The 22,618-nt window shown below is 39.1% G+C and overlaps 1 protein-coding gene across 4 annotated transcripts in view; it reads right to left on the bottom strand.

Moving 5' to 3' along the window:
- Positions 1–22,618, bottom strand: part of MED27 (mediator complex subunit 27) — a 141,133-nt gene that overhangs the window by 27,100 nt on the left and 91,415 nt on the right. For all 4 annotated transcript variants that reach the window (XM_013193940.3, XM_013193939.3, XM_066980891.1 and 1 more), the window contains exon 4: positions 2,651–2,744. In XM_013193940.3, the coding sequence (XP_013049394.2) occupies positions 2,651–2,744 (94 nt within the window). The remainder of the gene's footprint in view (positions 1–2,650; positions 2,745–22,618) is intronic.

The following is a 22,618-nucleotide window of genomic DNA, read 5'->3' as shown; positions in this document are numbered from 1 at the left end:
TTTCTTTTTTCTTTGCTTAAAGTTCTCAGCTAATGTGAAAGCTGTACCCTGTTTAGGGAGAACCCAGCTTAATACAAAGGTTACTAGCCGTAAGACTTAGACCAGCAGCTCACACCACTGATAATTATTCCTCTTGAAACACTGGATGAATCGGAGACTCTTCAAGTCCCAGCTCTACGGCTAAGGACACAAATTGATTTCCATGTGCACATAAACTTGTACCTCAATCAGTGTGGGGCTGAAACTTTCTGTATTAGGTCTTTTTTTCCTAAAGATTATTTGTTTGGCAATGTCTCCAGTTATTCTGAAGTTTCAAAGAATCTCAAAAGCACACCCTTTTTCTTCCCCACCTCCTTCCAATAATTTGCACATTCTTAAAATATGTACGCTGTTTACCACGCCTTTGACAATGACTACATGTGTTTCTGATAAACTGAATGATTGCATTTAAAGACGTCTTAACATAACAAATAGATAACCTCTACGTCCAAGATCTTCACAAGCAATGGCAGGTATGATATGAACAGTCCAAGGATGAAACTGGTTGAGATCACAGAGTTACTTAATTAACTCTGAGCAAACACTATGGTTGTGAAATATTCTTAAACAAAACAAGCATTATCTGAATCCTTTGGTATTATGGTAAACCACTCTGCTGTAAGGGAGTAACTCCAAATCTAACTTGGGATGAGTTCGGAGTGAGAAATCAGAAGTACTGAAGAAACCTCCCTTCTTCTGGGGGAGGTGCTCTTCACACTGCCCATCCTGCAGCACCTTTCGCTGAATGATTTGTGGCTGAAAACAGCAAAAGCTTTTGTAGCAGTCAGGGCCAGATGGAAAGAGCCATATTGGCAGCATCAACTGAGACAGATGGGAGAGAGGGAAAACCTGGCTAAAAGAAAAAATGATAAAACCATCACACAATCACATGCAAAAATACTTTAAAAACAGTCTTTCTGATCTCTGATCCAAGGAAAATAAGCATGCCACTGGTTCAATACAGGGCTGCTGTCTTGTAGCAGCAATAATGTCCTTGATTTGGATACCAACTGTAACATGGAATTCAGTAAGTTACTACTGATTGCAAATGGTGCTTCTTTTACAGCGTCCACCCTTCCAACATACCTTGTTCCTAACCAGTTATATCCAAGAAAATTTGCATAATTTCCTAATCATGCCCAAATCTTGAGAATTATCACATATTTTCTGACCTCAAAAAGCCATCAGAATTGGAAGGCACTCGCTAGATGCAAAGAGGAACCTAAGAGAATGGAAATGGTTTCCAAGCAAGGAAGTAAAACCAAGAATCTTTCTACAGTGAAATAGTTAAATATAAAGTCAGCTTAGCAGCAAATGCAAAAGCTTCCACGCCTTAGAGCTTCTTAAGACTGCACTGATGAATTCAATTCTTTTATGGAATATGTTGTTCCACTTGGTGAATCCAACAATTGCAGATTAAATGTTTTAATTCCAGTGGAAGCCAGCTGTTTGTTTTAACCTCTGACTCAGTTAATCTCTTGCAAATTTTGGGCTGTTCAAAGGAAGTTAATAATGGAATGTTAGAGAGTTGATTAATAAGAACAGCATAACCACAGTTATACTTACTATAGAAAAGTGAACAAAAACCTTGAAAAATACAGGCAACATCTAAAAATAATAGGGCATTCAAATTAACAAACTCTATAAATAGTATAAAATCCATTGACTCAACAAATCCGTTTTGGCAGAATATCTGAGTTTTAGATTCGTGTTACCATTTAATTGGAAACAAGAACTATACTCACATACACATTATACCCAAGCCTTCTGTAATAGCCTGGACGAAAAAGGAAAATATAAGAGGAAGTGCCATGAAAAATCTGAGATGGAAAAGACTGATTTGATCCCAATTCTTAACAGGGGTATAGAATATTTTCTAGTTTTATTTAAAAGTTTGCAAAAGATGAGACTTCTGTCTGTCATCTTACTAGAGGAGAATCGGCTTCTAACTGCCATGCTATTAGACCTCAACAGACTCTACTTCTGTGATGACATCCTTGAGTAAAAACTTTAAAGACTCCTCTCTAGCTATAAGCACAACAGCTGCCTGTGAAAATTGATGTGAACAATAGGCTCTTCTGGAATGAAATCTTGCTTGGTCAGGCAGAAATAAGTCGAATGTATTGGACTTGTTTATCTATAATCCGGCCTTTACTGCTCATTTACTTCAAAGGCAAATTCTTGACTTCATCATAAAACAGAAATTCACTGAACCAAGATCAATTTGAACAAATTTAAATCATATTGGTTTCCTTTTTCTTTCTCTTCCTCCCACTTTTTTTGTTCTTAATTATCATGATTAAGACACACTCATTGCCAAGACTGCTGAAAAACACAGTGCGTATTTGAGTTTGCGTTCATATTTCTACAACCATATTTAACAATAAAATGTAATAGATCTGATGTTTAAATGCAGAATTCTTTTTGTCATCCATTTGCCTAAGAGCAAAGAAAAAATCTTATGTTCCCCCCCTCCACCCCCCCCCAGCAGGGACAAATGAAGAACAGTGTTTTTCTGGGAAAAAAAATAATCTTTAATAACCTGCATTTTAGAAATACTAATTAAATCCCTTAAGAAATCCATCTTAAGGGATTAAATGATGCAACTTACCAGAAGCATTGCAGAGGTCCCATTTGGCCGGGATAGCTGGATAGTCATTTCAGGGAACATCCTATCAATGCGATTGATCACATCATCGACGTATCTACCAAACCAAGCAACACAACAGAATTAACACACACACACTCCTGGGCAGACTAACAGATTACTACTCCTTTTTAATAATATCCACAGGTCTTTAAATTATTTCTCTTTGATACGTATATATATATTTTTAAATGCAATTAAAAGGCTTACAGATAAAAGGAAACACACCGAAGCCCTATGTTGTTTTGAAAATTAATTACTCTGCCTTTAAAAACATGCATTTACTTGTTTTTTGTCAAAATCTGTCAGCCTTAAATTCCTGCTATCATATTCCTATACTTTTGCCTCGGGGGGAGGCCAAAGGTTACATTATCAACATTAATCTTGCAGCATAGAAATTCACAGGTTATCACATCCTTACCCCCCTCTTTGAGCCTTCTAACCATTCCTAGTGTTTTTTTAATTTCCTGAATCTTTTCAATTTATTACACTTTATTATTACAATTCATTTTCCAGTTCATTTATAGAGCGCTGGTGACTGAACTTGGCTGGCACGTTCTGGAAGTGACCACATGCAGCGGTACGATGACATCCTTCCTGCAGGGCGTAATCCCTCTGCCTTCGGGCAGGCCCGGCCTGGCGCCCACGCATCTGCCTTGGGTACCCGGTGCTGCGAGCAGACCCCACACCCACCGACGGTGAAAGCTTCCTTGCAGACTGCTCGTTTCCCAGGCCACGGCATCCCATCCTATGTGCACGTCTCACGTCCTTTAGCCATTCCGTCGGACACGTTGAAACGCACACTATCTGCCTCAGCAAAGTTTACCACACAGTCAATACTGCGCTGTAAACTGATCTGTCCTCCTATACCACTTCCAGTTCCCCTTGCCCTTGGCATCGTCTCTGTGATGTATCAGGGATGTTTCTGTGCTTCCTCTTCGGCTACTAATAGAAACACTCAAGAGTGCAGGGCCGGGTACTGCTCTATGCCATCTTCAGAGACTGTCCCACATTTCCAAACAGGTAAGGGAACAACGTGCCATCCTCTGGAAACCAGCATGGGAGTCGGAACTGAGAACTGAAACGTGAAACAGCAAATAGCAGAGACAGGAGGCCCACGAGGCCTACCGAGATGTCAGCTCCTTACAAAATGATCTCTGAGAGGCTGCAGACCCCGCAGTGCTCGATCCAGTACTGACCACGAGAGCTGCCCACCACAGACCAGACAAAAACACCGCTACGGAGGAGAAGGGAAATGGCCCTGCTGCCTCCACCATAAAGCAGCTGTAACGTGACATGGGGAGAGCTGGAGCAGGGCTCTGTCAGCACACGGGAGAAGGGAAGATGGCAAAACATGTACAAAATGAAATATTGTATGAGGAAAAAAAAAAGGAATCTTGCCTGACCTTAGATACAGAAGAACTATGAGCCTAGGTGGATGCTGTATATACATATTCAAACAAAAACACACAGCATTTTAAACAGTGTGAGTCTGGATATTTAAATATGTTTTTGTTTAAGAGAAAAGTATTTCTGCAAAACATTCTTAAACTGAGCCAAACATCCTTTATTATGCAACAGGTGAGTCTGCAAATGTTTGGAACAAAACACCCGGCAGTATTTGTCAAGTAAACTCCCTATGGGATTTTTTTCCCCATCAAAGTTACAGGACACCAAGATCAAGGGCTTGTAGATGAGCTTACTCATAGGAGTCACTGAACGATGAAGCCCAACAAGAAACTCCCATTCTGAAACCTGAAAAGTTTTCACACCTTTTCGAAACAGGGAGATGCCACACTTACCAACTCTGTAAGAGATCGGTCAGGAGGGGCACTACTGACACTAACATCTTGTGCATTTACCAACTCTGCAACTTGATCACAGAACCATGAATGCATTTCTTTACAAATTACTTTCATGCTAGCTCACATATGTGCTCTGATAAAAGAAAAATATTTTGGAAACTCAGTTGCCCTAGTTAGATCAACAATAAAACTGAAAAATCTAATTATTTCTCTTTAACCTGCTTAGATGAAGGCAAAAAACCTTGAATTCTTGCTCTTCAAAGTTACCCAGGTCTAATGTTAGTTGCTGGGAAAACCAAACAAAAAAAAAAACCAGCCCCCCGTCCCCCCAGGAGCTACCCTCCATTTTTTACTTTGCAAGGGATTAAAAATAACCACCAGAAATATACATATATATATATACATACACACATATACATACACACATATATATAATGTATGAATCAAGGAAGTTATACATACACAGCTGGTAAAATCAGTCCATTTTTTAAATATAACAAAAGAGTGGAATTAGTTACGCCAATTTTGCAATAAAACCTTAATCCGCCTTTCCAGTTGTGCAGAAAAAAGTTTCCCTGTTCATTTGAATGACTCATTAACAGCTTGCTTGCTAGTAAGCCTTCAAAATATCCATAAGCCAAGAACTTCCATAGCATGGTGAAAGAGGCATGTAAATGCTTCAGAATGAATGATCTACACATCAACAGCACACACCTATTTTTAAACATTACTGAATCCCATACTTTTTTTTTTTTTTTAAATACGCTATGAGAGTTTATGCTACTTTGTAAATGCAATTACTGCAGGCTTAGCAAATAAATTATCACTTGTGTGTGAACACAGCCTGGGACACTCTAATGCAAATTATTGCGTAACTTAAATTTTCTAGTTTTCTGAGGTTAGGGTGATAATAAGTTAAACACAAACAAAATACAAAAAGTTGCACATCATAAGACAAGGGCTCCTTGCATACTGACAAAGACGATATGCATGAAGGAAGAAAAATTCAAGTAATTTTAAATTGTATAAACAACAGTTGGATTTGGGCATTTAATCTGCTTGTGTCTTTTTGAAAAACCCCGGTGGACATGCACATTTATCCTTTGAAAATGTGATCCAGGCTGGTTGGAGGTAAGCAATTCTTCAACTCTTGGACCTGATTATTTTTAAATGTAAAACTTCTCTTGACTGCGTGCATTAAAACTTGACTCAAACCCAACAATCATCTTGTGCTACCTGAGCAGCAGAAGAAAAAGCCCTCCTTTTTCTTTCAGAAATGACTGGTATAAGGCAAACAGGGAATTCCATGCTTGTGAAGAGTCCTAACTGAAATCAGGCACAAAGCTAACCAATTGGTTAAAAAAGCTGATACAAACCAGAAATCTTCTGAAGACTGCTGTTTGTGTTAATTCCATGCTAAGGTCTTTCAGAAGCTGGTTAGTAACATATTTTGCATTTAGAAGCCCGTTAATTTTGTAACACTCTTCATAGGTCAGTTGACACCCTCCCATCAACCCCATCCCTCCAAAAAACCCACAAGCAAACAAACAAACAGAATTGCCAAGAACCCCCCCGCACACACACACACTCCTAAGGAAATACGTTTTACTCTGGCAAGGCACAGCAGCTCCTGGGACTGTCCTTACAGGTAGATTTTCCTTTCCTTCCCTCACTCAAGAGGATGCCAGAGAAAATCCAAGACCCCTTTGCCTTTTTTCCATTATTATTATTATTTTTTTTAAGTAGACATCAGGGCTTCCTGAGGACTCATCAGAACAGAAGGATTCTTCAAGATTCACATAAAATTACTAGATTAGCCTGGCTACATGACAGCCTCAAATATAAAATGACAAACAACCTAATCTAAGGCAAATTCTTCTAGAGATATGCCCTTCAGAGAGGACATCTGGTAAAACATCTTGTGAAAGGATGGATATGATAAGTCAGATGCAGCACAGCAACGTAGAAGCATAGCTGGTGATGATCTGAGAGAAAACTGAAGAACATACGATAAAGACAAGATAAAGAGCACTCCTGAGGCTGTCTGGAAAAAGGGTCAGAGAAAAAGCTGCTGTCTGGAACTTATTTTGCAGAGCTGAAATACATTAATTTAATGCCAAAATAAGCAGTCAAAATTTACACATTTCAATCCAGTAAATTACAGCTCAAAAATATGACGGCTCCTATTCATGTTAGGATTTCTTATATAGTATCAGAAAGCATACCACTTAAGGATGGAGAAAAGTGTCATTTTACTTCCGCTGTAAGCACCTTTAACTTTTAATGTATTTACCGTGTCTCAGTTTTTTCCTACTTCAATAGATGCTGGTTGGAATGAGCACTTACAGACACAGAAATAGTAACACAAAGCAGGGGAAAGCCAGTGGAAATAAATTTGCTGAAATATTAGGCATATCTGCATCTGAAGAAAAAAAAAAAACACATGGAACTCTCAGAATTAAATATGAACTGAAATCATAAGGCAGTAACTTCCTCTCCTGTCCTTAAACAAGCACTGCTCCACCTACAAAGGATTGAAAAGAGTGTCTGGAGAGATAATGGGGAGACAAACCCCTTCCCACAGCTTCTCTATCATGCAAAGGATGCTCCAACAGGTCTGAAGACGGACTGCAAAAGACCATGCCCAGGAGTTCATGCATTCAATTACAGCACGGTATTTTAATTCTTCATAGACACAATTTCATCTTGCTTATTCCTCCAGACCTCAAAAAACCTAACTTTAAGACCCTCGGTTAGTCCCATTCTATTCAAAAGAGCTTCGAGTAACTTGAGCAGTAACTGCGCCATGATCCAGATGGGGACACAGCCCAGTCAGTAAGGAACGACAGACTCGACCAACAAGACTTCCGATCATTAAATCGTATCAAATACTAAACCGATTTAGTTAATGTAATTTTACTAGTCAGAGGGAGGATTTTTAAAGAAGCTTTAATAGCTGCCTTGTAACAACTTCCCTCTCCCATTTTTTTCATCCTTCTCCCCCTCATGACACAGATTCATGATTTTTAAAGAGGTTTCAAAATTATATTTTTGACAGAAAATCTTTATTTTAAAAATGATAAATAGTAACACTCGGGGGTACGCATCTGAATGTGCAACAGAACCTGTCCAGTAAGATCAGACGTAACATCAGATGTTCTCCAAGGCTGTCAACACCATAAATCGTTATTTTCATTTTAATGTAGTACAATACTGTTTGGTACAAACATGCTATGGTAATACTGCAAAAGTCAAATCTAACAATCTACTTCACAAACACCAGAAAGGCTAGAACTAATTCAAAATGCTATACTCCAAATAATTTTCTTATGAACATGCAGACAAACAACACTATAATAAAGCAACAGAGATACTCTTTGAAAATTTCTCAGCAGTTTTGCCAATAAGCATGTATGTGAGCCCTTTAGTCCATATTACGAGAATAATGCCTGGAACAACTGGAAGAAACTTTGGAAGCCAGTTACAAAATACTGACTAAAATGGACTAATTAGTTAAGCAAAACACTAAGCAAGACGTTTTATAGAGAAACATCAGGTTGACAACACAGAAATAACTCAGGAACCATCTTTGTAGATAAACACTCTTTGATTCCCTCCTAGAACCTCCATAAGACAATAATATGAAAAACTAATTCATTATAAATACCTTTCAATTCTGTACTGGACAGATGGCTTAGTTCTCTAATGTGACCTCTTTCTCTCTCCTTTTTATTTTTTTATTTTCATTTTTACTGGATTAAATCCAGTGATCCAACGTTAGCGTGACGTTTAGCAGCTTCGGCAAGATTTAAATAGCATTTATCCCACGCAGTGTTTCACTTGCATGCTGTTCATTTTTTTTCCCACTCAACAGTACAGTTTAAAAATTAGAAATATAGGTATTAACAATTTTTGGAGGAGGTCTTCCAGAAGAAAGAAAATTTTGTTAAATGGTTTTAGATAGAGATAGAAACAGACAGATGTTTGTAATACTTTGGAGCTTAATCTTTCCTTATACACTCAGTGAAAAACCCACACATGAGGTGAAGAGATGCTCTGATTCTGTTGAATCTGTGATTCATGATATTCTGGACAGCAAAAGGGGAAACTCTCCACACACTCTCTCTCTTACTAGCACTGTATTTACTTGCTCCCACATTTCTGGGAGGGCTTTTAGTTACTATTTTCATCACAGCTAATAGCTTCTTTTTATGTGACCGATTTTTCAGAAAGATGGGCTGGTGCTGCAAGCTTTTGCTAGCGTATGTAGTGTTCACTAATAAAGACGGGTGCAAAGAGCCTGCTTCCACTCCGGTAAGACCAATGGCACAACTATTTTTTTCAGAACTAGGCTGAATAATCGACTGAATGCTTTTAACAGTGGCAGGATTTTGAATATCCCAGGTTTTATAAAGAGAATAAATAGCTTTCAGAAAATCTGATTAGAGAAATATTATATTTTAAAACTTACAGTCACAGTTCTAGCATGATTTATTAACCGCAGAATTAAAGTTTTAATTTGATTCAGCTACCTGCTGAGCAAGTCTCTGCAGGTAGCAAATTCAAGTTGATAGAAGGCTTTTGAGCAGCATCAATTAACAATAGTTATTAAAACAGTGACCTCTGCCAGCTTTTGGGAAATGACACTTCCTGCTTGGATAAGCAATGAAGAGCATGAAAAGAAATTCAACAACTCTCACGCTGAGAAAGCACCTTCAAGTCTCAAGACATTAGATTAGACAGCTGTCACAACCTGCAATATCTGTACATCGAACCTGGAAGTCTCTGCCTCTTTCCCCAAATTCCACAGGTTTTGTTGATTTGTTGTTATTTCAGGCCATTGCTCTTCTGTATAGAACCTCTTTAAAAATGCTTGTTTCCTGACTTCAGTACTAAGGCCATTTGCCTGTTTTGACCAACTTCTCCCCAGCCATAAACCTCCTTGCCAGGCTGTCTTGTCTTACAGACGTACCACTGCCCTCCTGACCTTTCTGAACAAACTGCTGCAATGGTTTCCTCTCTCTTCTCTCATCCAAATTCAAAGTTTCTGTTGGTGGAAGACTTCAGCCAGGCTCCTCACAACAGCTCATTGTGCTTCCTTCTGTTCCTTTGTCATCTGCGCACTAACTCATTCTTCCGCTACTCCTTTAATGCCTCCGTTCCTGCTGTGAAATCTTTATTCATGATATGCTGTAAAGCAAAAATATTACCTTATTCAACTAACAAACTTCTAACTACCACGAGGTAGACTGAGGGCACAAGAGGCAAACTTGGAACTCGAGTTCCATACAGCTCCTCCGGCTGGGGGCTACAACATACAGCAAGCACGAGGGAGTTCTGGCACCAGAACATCTTGGTAGTGTGACTCCACGGGTGTGGGAAGAAGCAAGCCAGAATGTGCGGATTGGAAGGAGCAAATTTGCTAAGATATCCTGGACCACAATTCATCCCCAGCCCAGCATGGAGAAGTGAGACAACGTGCATCTGAAATCTGAAAGATTCAGCTCCAAACCCGAGAGGAGGCAGCTTTCCACTTATTCCGGCAAGATAGCCTGTTTTCCACTTTGCTAGCAGTCTTATTTTGGTCATAAAGGAATTACGTTTCATTATTGAGTGGATGCAAAAGATTAACTTCTGTGCCTAAATAGTCTAAAAGTGTTTACATATAAACACAGGGTGGTCTGCTTCAAAAGCATATGCACGTATAGCTGTACCAAACACTTAGCCATCTGCACTTCTCACTCACAAAAGGCCAAACTGGTACAGCACTTAAGAACGCATGCTGAGTAGTTTGGACAGTTCTCTAGAAGCCAAGACAGAGTGTTTAAGGGTTGGACTCACAAAGGCATTTAGAAACCTGAGGCTGTGATTCAACAATCTTCAGTCTTCAGCACCACCAGTGACATAAGGCACTGACACATCCCAGCCCCCTCAGCTGTGCTGGGAGAGCTGGATCAGAGAGCTAATCTGGCTTAAAAAAATAGATAAAATAAAATAAATGTATTAAACGTAAACCAGTTTCATGATTCAACTCACTATGTGGCTGTGCACACTGCGTGCCAGCACAATCCCTGCAAGGACCAAACCTCATGGGACAGGAATGCTGTGCATTGGTGTCATCCTATTACAACAATGAAATATTGTTTTATGGTAAAATGCGTTATTTATACTACATTGTTTATTCAACACACACAGTTCTGCATTCTTCAGTACCACTGCGAATCCACTGATAGGTGACATGGTGTAAACACATAAGGAACTTCCTCAAAGGTATGAGTTGACAGTGGTACTACAAATGCACACGAGTTCTCATGCTGAATACTTATGAAATGCAAACCTGCCCTTACATCAGTCTCCAGACATCTACATGTTTAATAAGAAAAAGCGTGTTTTCAGAATACGTTAATCAGTGCATAGTTTGTTTTTTTTTTTTAAGACAGAGCAAAAAGACTTCTCTTCACAACATCAAATTCCAGTATACCATCTTAAATAGCGTAACTTTAATTTGGAAAGCCTCAAGTTACAAATAGAGACCTTGCAGTCAAATTCCCATAGACATTTCTCTATGCAGTCAAAATAGCTTTCTTGGTACTTATATGGAACATTCTTCAAAATGCCTTAAATTCACGGTAGTAATCAAGAGATGAATATGGATATTACAATGTGTGAATGCTGGTTAACAAAATAAGCATGCATCTACTTTACAGTCATCATCAGAATCTTGTCTGAGCTTGTTACTAGACTGTATGCTTTATGAAAAACATCATTAACTCCTTTATATGTACCTCTAGAGGAAAAACAGCCCTCCCTAACTATGCAACATCAGTAATAATACAATTTCAGAAGCAATACTTCACAGCATACATATATTGTTTTTATTTCCACTTGTTTGAGAAACTAGATGTTGCTCCACAACTAAGACTAAATGCCAACAACAGTAATTTCCAGAGGCCTGGATGGGAATCAGAATCACTATATAAGCATTTATCTACAAAGACAGTTCTTAAGTTACTTCTAACTTGTTAAGAAATTTGTGCCCCACCTATTAACCTAAATTTGAGCATGCACATACAAGTTTCCATACAGCAAAGCTATGCCAAACGTCTCCAGGAGAAATTCTGAGAAACAACCCTGCACTGGCACGTCAATCAGGAAGTGAGTGAGGGAGAAACAGGAGTAGGTTGGGACATGCTGATGTAAAACCAGTAGACAACAGGCAGTGCTTTGACGAAATCCTCAAAGTAACGCATCATGTTCAGTCTTGTTTCTGGAAAAGACAATGGGCTGAGCTGGGCTTTGGCTCAGCTGCCTTGCCAGGATCCTAAACAAAGGAAACAGGGCTCCCTGCAGATGACAAAAGGTCCGATTGTTTGGGCTGTGTGATGGGATCCTGATATTCTGTGCTGCCATTCCTCTTCCAAAGCTGGAATTCAGTGTTTTATAACACATTATTTTCAGCTCTGCTATTGCAGACTTATTTCAACAGCAATTTCATCTCACTTTTTGTGTTTTATTTCTCCCTCAACAGAGCAGAAATTACAGTACTTACCTCCTTTTATTTAAGGCAACAGATAATGCGTGATATTATGTATTCTATACCTATCAAAACTAGTGATATTTTACTTTTGGGTTGAGAGATTGATGAATAAGAAACACACTACGTTTTGCACAATTAGACCTTTTTTTGCCCTGTATTTGACCATACACAAGCACTGCTGGAAGGAGGAGATCTTACTGATCATTTGTTAGGTGCATCCAGTCCCAGAACTTACTGAAGGCAACAAAAATTGCACAGAGTGAGAGGAAGGGAAGATCAAGGATACAAACCTCTGGGGAATGTCTAACAGTATCAAAACATGATCAAAACCACTCTCTTTTCCTAAGACAGGTTTTGTTTATATCAGTTTAGTTACCAAAGCCCTGACATTTTCTGCTTTAAACAAAGTATCCCCTACTTAAATCACATTCTGACCTTATGCAGGCAGTACCATGTGGTTTTAAAACAGGCTTTAAATTCAGAATGGCTCAGTACTCTGAAAATCTGTCTCGGTAGAATTTCTCATCCTCACCATATGTTTTTCTTTTAGTTTTGGCTAAAAACAGAGCCGTTTATTGTCTCTGCCATGTCAGCATCTAATGCAGGCAGCAGCACGTGTATCAGAGCTTCAGCCTTCATTCGTGAATGCATGTAGGGTGGGCTGTGTGGTTATCCACTCTACCATACCCAGTGTATGTTTCATGACTTGATAGAAGCTATCAGAACAAAGATCTTAAACTTTTTCATATAAAAGTTTTATTCTATTGCTATTACCTTAGAATCTGTACTGGACTCTAGCTGTACCGTGGAAGCAGATTTCTGAAGCTTGTAAACGTGCTAACATCTAAGGATACGTAGATCAACAGAAGTGCCTGAAGGAGCATATTCGTCAAGAGAAAAAGCACAACCCCCCAAAAAAACAAAAACATTACAGACATGAAGGCATTAAAAACATGGCTTCTGCAATCTCACTGAAGTCGTGACACACTGCATTGCTCGTTCCTTTAGAATTATATAATTCCTACAGAACAGGGTTTGGGAATACACAATGGAAGCACCAGGAATCAAAGACTCAAATTTTAGGCCTCACCAACAGGCTCCACGCAGACACAGCAGACTGTCCACTTCAAGATCTTTGTGGTTTATTAAAATGATTTACTATGGCAAAAAAGCCAAATCCTAAGAGCAGTATTTCTAAGGTACTTAGGGTACTTGATACAAGCCTTTAAGGACACTTGAGATTCTTCTCTAATTACACAGGCAATTGAAGGTGAAAAATAAACATTAAAAAAAATCACAGTGCACATCAGAGTAATGAATCACAAACGGCACTGCAGCGTGCAGTGTGATGTTACTTACATTATCAGTAACTCAGATTCAATTTTCATGATGACTTCTCAAAAACTAGTACACAATTTTGAAGAATGCATTATAGATGGGCAGCCACAAATCATTCAGTCATATTAACTGTACCCAACAATTTTGTCTGAGCCTGTGAGGCTATGAAGTCTACCATTTTTTAAAAGAAAGGACACACACGGACATATCTTTGTGTGTGTGTACACACCTCACATACGTTAACTGTTTATACTTACTCAAACAAACAAAAATTTTTTAAAAAGTCAAAAAAAAAACAACAGCAGGAAAAAGCCTTGGCAGGTGAAAGGTCCAAACAGAAAACCTGTTGCTTCTTCAAATGCCAAGTTAAATATGAGAAGTCCTTGAATACAGAAGAGGCATTAGAAGCTTTAAAAAAAATACCCATGTTTGGTGGCTCATAAACAGCTCTCCATCAGCTGTGTTGATCAGCATTACAAATGCTTGCACACAAAACCAAGGACGCTAACCCCTTGTCTTATTTCCTGCAAACAGACTTGATGAGCGAGCCCTTCTCCAAGCACTTTGGAGTGCAGGATTTTTCAAATTTCAATCTCATGTCAGCACGCTCAGTCTGAGACAGCAAGAATAATTACAGACAGCACAGAGGCACTTCCATTATTGTAAGAAGCTGAGTTTTACTGAAGGCAGGGAACGGAGCATGTTAAAAACGAGCTGGGATGCTCGGCGCCCCTGAACTAACACAGAAACACAGCCTCCGAAGCCAAGCAGGGCAGCCGAGTCCCCATCCCCAGCTTGTTCGTTAACATTATCCTCACCCAAACTTTGGACAGCCCATGTCATTTAAGGGGCAGAATGTGACCCGTTATAGCCATAAAACAGCATCTCTAGCAGTGCCCGCTGTGAAGCCATAGTCAACCAGACTCACAGCCACCTTTGGAAACCAAGGACCAAATGGATGCACAACTGCAACCCTCTCGTTCTTGCCTCTTGGGAACTGACTGGTCATCTGTTTCCCAAATACCATCACCTTCCACCTTTTACAAATGCAACAGCAGATAGCCAAACTCCCAACTGACTTTCTATAGAGGTGTTAAAAACAAAAAAAGATGAAATACTATAACAAACAATGACTTGTGCAACACAGTACAATCAATTTATGAAAAACTTTTACCATAAAAGCTCTTTCAAGTTTTATGATCATGTACTTCTTAAGTTTTCTTGAGTCGTTTTCATACTTAATCCTGATTTTTCACTTCAGGCTTATGCTTTGACCAAGTATTTAAACCTTCCTCCAGTACTACAGAGATGAAAAATCTCTTAAAACTCAGAGGTTTATCCAAAGTCTCCTTCAAGGTCATCTTTACACCCCTCTAGTACAAAAGCTGCATATAACAAGTACAATTAGGTATTTATTAATTCAAGACTCTCTTGTACAAACATTTGGAGGAGAGAAGCCCTTCAAAACATTGTTTTCTAGAAGACATGCCTCTCATCACCTTTTCCTCCGTGACTTTTTAAACAAGCTGTTCTCATTCCAGAGCAAGTTGCCTTCGGTTGGGATTTTTACAGGGCGCATGGAAATGAACTGCATCGCTTCCACTGAAAGTCAGCGGGGTAGAGGATTAATTCCCTTAAGTACTCTGGAAAACGAAATTCTCTTTCAACTCCACCACCACCAGCAGAAGTAAACAACGGAGTCTGCTAGAGGAAAGTGCTTATCGTGCCAGTAACCCTTGGGCTTGCCAAACACAGTCCAGACACCTCAGTGAAGCGACTCTCCAGAATTTCACTGCACCTTCTTGGCTACCTTCCCACTCTTGTAATCAGGTTCTCTCTCATCTGATGTTATTTCCCCTCACACACAAGGATCAGTGTGCAACCACAGCGGAGATCAGAAAGGATTTATGTTCGCTGTGGCTTTTTAAATGCTGGAGTCTGTGCTCTGCCTGTGCTGCTCCACTGTGCTCACCAGGCAGAGCAGAGACTGAAGTACTTCGTGGGGCTGAAGTCCAGATGGAAGCCAAAAAAGTACTAAGGGAAGCAAACATTGCTCTGTTCAGAAGTATATTCTTGTATCTGCATCTCTTTACCTCACCTGCACAGCTTCCTTAAAGAGTAAAACATAACCCAGCTTTCCCGCCCAAAACATCTGAGGTAAAAGAACTCCTTTAGGAGCTGTCTCCAGTGCAAGCAGGGAGAAGTTTTCAGCCTACTAAAAAAAATAAAAAACCTATTTATGTAAGTGTACTAAGAGAGAAAACTGCCTAAAGTAAAAAAATAAGGAATGACAATCTCCTTAGGAAAATACAAACATGACCATTAAAATTGCCTAGCTTCAAGAATATGGAGCTTGAAACAGTGTAAAATGCAGGCTCCTGTAAGGAACGAATGTCAAGGTGCTTACCACAGTAAAGAAATTCTGAGATGCTACAAAGGTTTTTACAGTAAATGATTACAAAAAGAGCAGTCTCTGTGCATTGAGGGTCCCTATTAAAAAGGCTGCCCACCGTGATGTGAGTGACTGGCCCGACGCGAGCCGGCGCTGGCTGGGATCCCGGCCGGCCCCATGCCAGGCCGCAGGCTGCCAAGCGGCATTTCAGAAGTTCTGCCACAGAAGGGCCAATAAAGGATTTTGTGCGGGCTCGGAAGACAATACGAGCCTGATCAACCTTTTCTAATCAGCAGCCAAAGCGTCTCGCTTGCCTGTCAATGACAGTGTCTCTCAGCAGGGAGTGGTTTATTATTCTAATACGGTGCTCCAGTAAAGAGGGGGTCAGCCATGAATCGCTACCATGAGAAGATTTAATTAGATTTTTATACTGACTAAAGACACTTCCTGCACACAGACAAAATTTTAAATATGGAGATTAAATGATAATGTATTTTAAGGCAAGGTTACATTTGTTTTCTTGTGTTTTAAACACAGTGTTTCTGTTTTGCCTTTTCTGGAGATGGCTGTTCAAATGATACAGTTGTGCTGTTGAGCTTACATGTTTATTGTGAAAAAAGTTTATAATTTAATTGTAATCTAATTATAAACTCTCTAGGCAAATCTTCCAGAGTAGTCCACCTAACAAAGTTCTATATTTTCCTAGGAAAAGTCTTAAGATGCCATAAACAGAAAAAATACCCAATTAAAAACTAACTCTGCTTCGTCTCAGAGCAAAAGCTACGTAATAGTTTGATATTAAAGACAGGCATAATATATATCAATATATTACTTTAGTATGGTGTTTATATAGTGTATATATATATATTACATAATATATAAAAATATACTGTATAAAGAGGTGAGTGCAGCTCAGTTATATTAATAAATACATCTGAAAACTATCTGTATTAGCAGGCAGACCTTTCAGTAAGAGCAACCTGATGTTTTCTGAAAACTGGAGGAGAGCTGAAGACAACCATGGGGGCCAGGGCTGTTATTGCTATTTCAATCATTAGGAAACCATTAGCTCAAATTCATGCTGCTACCAGAATACAGGTTCACCTAGTAACATGACAGCAAATTACAAGATTAATTAGCTAACACGTAGCTACTGAGAGTCAACCAGTTGAAGCTGATGCCCTGCAGAAGCAGATGAAATATTACCAAATGGCATCTATCACCTCAAAGATCGTCCTGCAGTTAGGTTTCTGAACACCAGTAAATTTGCAGACGTTTCAAACAGCTCTCCATTCATATCCAATTTGCATTCACTACTCATGGAATTGATATGTGTTTCTGTATTTGGCATTTGTTTAAACATTTAATTATTCTTCATTTTCTGCCTACTTACAATCAAGTTTTCTGTAAATTCCAAATACAAAAAAAATATAACTATTGATCTAATAAATCAATCACATTCTTAATAGCACTTCATAGTTTTGTTTTGTTTGTTTTTTTTTTTAAATAAAATTATACAATGCAATGCAATCAATGGCTTACATAACTACTTGGCAAAAGACACAATGAGACAAACATTGCACAACATCTCTGAAAAGGAAGCATGAAGATGGGAAAGCTGAAAAAGAAAGCTTGACTGAAAACAAGTCAAATGTAGTTATAGTTACATCCTCAGCTGCGCTACTCAAAGGTTTGCTGCTTTGACTGTCTGTCTGCAACCCATCCCATTATACAGAAAATAGGCTTCTTTGTAAACTGCTGGTAGTAAGAAGCACATAATAGCAAAAGACAGAAAATAAGGGCAAACAAAACAGAGTGCTCATTTTACTCTTTCCAAGGGCTTAAAAAAAATCCCTAAAACATTAACTGTACTTTAAATGTGTGTGTATATTGCACAGTATCACAAGGCAGTAAAGGAGCACGTTCCATCCTCGCATGCCACACTGCATCAGCGCTAACTGACAGCTCTCGAGAGGCTCTATGCTCAAATCAGAGCTAAAGTTTTCCCAATATATCCTGTCCTTCACATTCAGGAGATGGAAATGAAATACTTACTTAGGATTTGAAAGCGAAGGAAGTCAACTATTTGGACAGGCTGTGAGAGAGAGAGAACCTCTTTATTGAAATGCTCTGAACCAACCAACCAGAACAAGTTAAGATATGAGCAAACATTTCAAACAACCTGAAAACTCAAAACCATCCTACAACCAGCTTCTCTTAAAGTAGCTTATTTACACCAGCATTTTAAGTCGTGGAAAAAATTTTCAACAGAAGTGTCTGAGAGATCTGCAAAATGCAGTTCTTTAAGATACAGCATACACTGACACTTCAGCAAAACAATTAACAGCAAAAGCAAACAGTAGTTCAGTTGTGTAAGAGCTTACTGGTGGAGAATGATGCCTAAGGCATGATAAAAATTAAGTGGGTATATAAACAGATGATTCAAACATGGTACTGTACCGGCAGAAAGATGCAGAAGTACATACCAGGAGAGATAAACAGGTATTACACCACACAGGCTTTGCTATTGGAATTTCTATCTCCATTGATGTGTTAATAAAAAAAAACAAAAACACACACACAGGGAAGACAGCAATTGTAGAACAACAAAAAGAAATTAGTAGCAGCAGGTAGTATTTTAGCTGTACTAGCAAAAATTATAATTGATTTTCTGTCTGTGGTGTTGAAGTTGCTATCTGTGCATTGAAAATAAATTTTCATTTTCAAAGCACAATCACATATTAAAATAGTTCTACCTGGCGTTTTCTGTCAACAAGCTCATTTTACAGGTGCCATACAAAAGCCACCATTGTTGTGACACGTCAAGAAATTAGTTTCACTTTCTCAGAAATACCTAAAACTAGATAGCATTAGATTTGCTTACCGACTATTATGCTGTAAAAAAAAAACACGGTGTTGAAACAGCCTTTTGTTTAAATGAAGAGAAACTTTTGAAGTAGAAAGGATCATGCAAGCACGCAACCTGGTGGCTGATCTGGTCCAGCCCTGAGTGGCAGGCTCCACTGGGCGACTCCAGAGCAATCTCTACCTGGAAATCAAGCTGCAACCAAGAGCTGGGAACACGGAGCACCCACTGCCACAGCACACTTTTCCACTGCCATTGACTTGGCTGGAAAATGCAAACACCTGCAACAGGCAGAGGGTTAACAGAAGCAGTACCTGAATAGTTACTGCACATGAGAACAGAGGAAATACAAGCAGGAATCTGTTCAGTGCATGCAGTGGATGGATCACACTTCAGGAACCGAAACACCAGACCGATGATTACCAACCAGGAATTATTTCCTAAACTTTCAGATATGCTGGTTACTTGCTAACCATACAGCTCAGTGACATTTGGCTAACCAGCCTAATTCCTTCTTTTCGTTTTTTAAACTAAAAAGCAATGAATGTTTAAACTACCTTTATTATAAATAGCACCAAGGAGTACTTTTAGCTACAACTGGGATTCTTCACACTATGAGTCTGCCATGTAGCTGATGAGCCCCAAATTCAGATCCAAGCTTGATTTGTATTTCAGTCCTTCACAAAGGGCTCTTTTTATAAGACCTGTCTACAAGGCACATACAGATTTGTCATGAGCAAAAGCATCATCTGTCAAAATACAAAAGCCAAAATGAAATAGAAGGATCTGCATGTAAAAGACAAGTAGAAAAGCCGGGTTTTGGCTTGAGGGGAGCTCAGTTTTATAGCGCTATTTTGGACAGAGCTGTTAAACTTTGACTTAAAATACATCAAAACAGTGAGGTGTTTTTTTTGCAACTTCTGGAGCGTATTTGATTTTAACACCAAACATTAAATGTAACAATCAGCAAAAGAGCACAACAATTTTGAGATTCAAGACGTCTAGGGAGCTTGACACAGACTGACAGGCTCCAGAAAAGCTTGCTGTGTAATTATTTCATGTGTCTGCACTTTGTCTTCCATCACTGAAATGAACACCTAAAGGCAAGAACACAAAAGATACAGAATAATACATCACCATCCATTTATCAGAATGAATGCTGACAGTGGATAGTTAGAGCTTCCTATTGGGTCTCACAGGTAGGAATGATACGGCCATTCATTCTTCACATGTCACTCCTGGACTTCGAATTTTGTTTAAAAAAATTAACTGGGCTTGAACAACTGATAAGACAAAATTCCAGACTCCTGACCTATATGAAAGTATCTACCTTACAGTTAATGCTTTCTTTTATCCCAGCTTTGTACAAGTATTACTTGAGTAGCTCTCAGCACTCCCACACAATTCCCAGCTGATACAATTCATACAGCTCAAGTGGGGAAACCGAGGCACACAGCAACTCAACAAAATAGCAATTTGGTCTGCAATAACTTAGTCAGGAAGCTCTGCATCTTTAAGTGCTTTTAGACATATGTTGGTGAGAATGAAAAGGCCGATCTCTATTCCACAATTATATTTTGTGATGGATGGAAACAAAGTACCACAGGCAATAATGGAGCAAAATGATCATACATAGAATGTAAACTTTATTTCATTTCATCCGAGGTGTGCAGATAAACACTGCAAAAGTTAAATGACTAATTCACTATTTTATCATGATCTCTGCACCAATGTATTACCTTCTTTCCCAAAATAAAATTTGTAAGAACCAAAAACCACAGAAAAAAGTCAGAATAGTCTGCTAACATTAATAAGGTCTTCCTTGTCCAGCATTTTACTCCCTATTTTACCCATGCGAAAATAAGAATCGGGGAAATCAACTAAAATACTGAGGCAAATGTATCTATGTACACTTAGAAATTTAAGTTACACTACCACACTTGTTTTCAAAATAACATACACATACTACTGAATAATTATAATGAAGTTACAAAAACAGTGCTAAGACTTTAGTAGGTAAAAATCTATAGAGCAAAGAGGAAGAGCTCTGCAAAAATAAACCATCAGGAATGCAAATAACAGTAGAGCAACATCCATAGAGAAATGAAAACCAAATAACTTCACCCAGTGAAATTTCAAATGGTTGCATTTTATTTTTTCATACTTGCAATTGGGAAATTGGGACAAGCAAATACTTGTACCAAAATACTTAAAATCATTAGAAATGAAGATAATGTTTAGAGGAAAACTCTGAAGTGATCAGCTAGAACCTGCTGCCCAAGCTTTTTTCATTTAACCCATCCATAGGGTTCCTTGTAAACACATGAATACCCTGCCAATGCCCTAAAGTGAAATTAAAAAGTAACAACAGTTATTTTTAACATCAAGTAAAGAAAGCATAGCAAAGCAGTTCTCCTACTGCGTATCCTTTCCAGATAGGGCATTTCCCGGTCTTTCTCCAACTCCGAAGCCAGGTCAGTTGACCAGCAGGAACACAGCCGCCCCGAGGCAGCGCTGCCATGCCCACGATGCACACTGCGGTCCTCAGGGATGGGAGCAGCCACTTTGGTCCCCAGGTAACTCCCACTTTAGTCCCCCAGTAAATCCCCTTCTGCAGTTCATTGCTCAGCAAACCTTTCCCTTTTTCTTGAGTTATTGTCAAAGATACAGGTGACTCTGTAATCGTCTTTATTTTTAGGTAAGATTCGTCAAAGTTTTCTTACTGTGAAACATCCAGAGCTTCCTTCTTAACAGCACATTTCACATTTGAAAGTACTTTTATTCCTGTCACACTACGGCTGTTTAGCTTTTCCCTTAAATAGCTAAAGGTTACTTGGAATCGCGTAGAAGTACAGAAATGACATCATTAATAAATACATTCAAAGTTCATATGGCATCATATTACGCAATGTTACGCAATAATGCTGGTTTTGCTAAAGCATCGAAATATAGAGACCTTCTCCCCCACCTTATTAGGGCTCTGCTCTTTTTGCTTGTCATCTTTGACAATGGAATATACAAGCAATGAATATGGAAACACTTGCTGTAATGCATTTCTGAATTTGGCAGGCGGCAGGCTTAATTTATTCTTTTCAGATTGATCGCCTGCTGCAGCAAAGCAGCCTCTAGTCCCCCTCCACACAGTCGAGCTAAAAAGAGGGGGGTTAAAGCAATCATATGATGAAAATCAGAGCTTTAGCAACAGCTTTGATATCATTATTAAGTTCATAAAATTTTCTCTTATCTAGCTTGTTCTTCACTAATTAGCCCAACCACCAGTAGCCTGTTCCATTCTTTTTTGGACAAAAAAACAAGCAGTTAAACTAGTATTTGTAGCCTTTAATTACACATTAAAATCTTCATCCTTAACTTTCCTTTTTCTGAAAGTACAGGGATTCCCTACAGTGCAATACTGGTGTTGTGCTCTGAAGGCTGCAAGGGCACCTTCTAATGTCTGGGGCTCCGGAACAACTTTTAATTAATTGCCACCGTTTAATGGCACAATTCTCACCCAAACATTACCTTTAAGGCAAGCATACATCAAAGAGTCAGAACTTTGCTGTTTTACAACAGAACTGCAATTCTCAGTAACGCCAACGTTCACTAAGGGCTACGCACTGCTTTGGATCTGCGCATATCCTGGAAAATGAACACGCAGAGCTAAGATGGTACACGGCCCCCAGATTCCAGCGAGATACGGCTTTTTCATCTCCCAGCTGTGAAGTGCTCCAGCTAATCTTTGGCAAAGTAGATGGGAATTATTTCAGATCGCTGTGCTCAGTCACACAAGGCTGTGCATCACACCCAGAGCAATCCTATTTGCGGGATTAGTTTGCTGAGTACGACACCAAAACATGAACAACAATCAGCTCAAGGCCTCTTTTAGCTAATGCCTCCAAGAAAGACATGTTCATGGAGCTATTCGCTACAAGGACACACGAGCTAAGGCTAGCAGTCCAGAACGGCTCACAGCAAACTGGTAAGAGAAGCTCTT

The sequence above is a fragment of the Anser cygnoides genome, chromosome 20 (genome assembly GCF_040182565.1).
Source record: "Anser cygnoides isolate HZ-2024a breed goose chromosome 20, Taihu_goose_T2T_genome, whole genome shotgun sequence".
Classification (NCBI taxonomy): domain Eukaryota; kingdom Metazoa; phylum Chordata; class Aves; order Anseriformes; family Anatidae; genus Anser; species Anser cygnoides.
The sequence above is the reverse complement of the archived record's forward strand: the minus strand, read 5'-3'. Positions and strand labels throughout refer to the sequence as shown.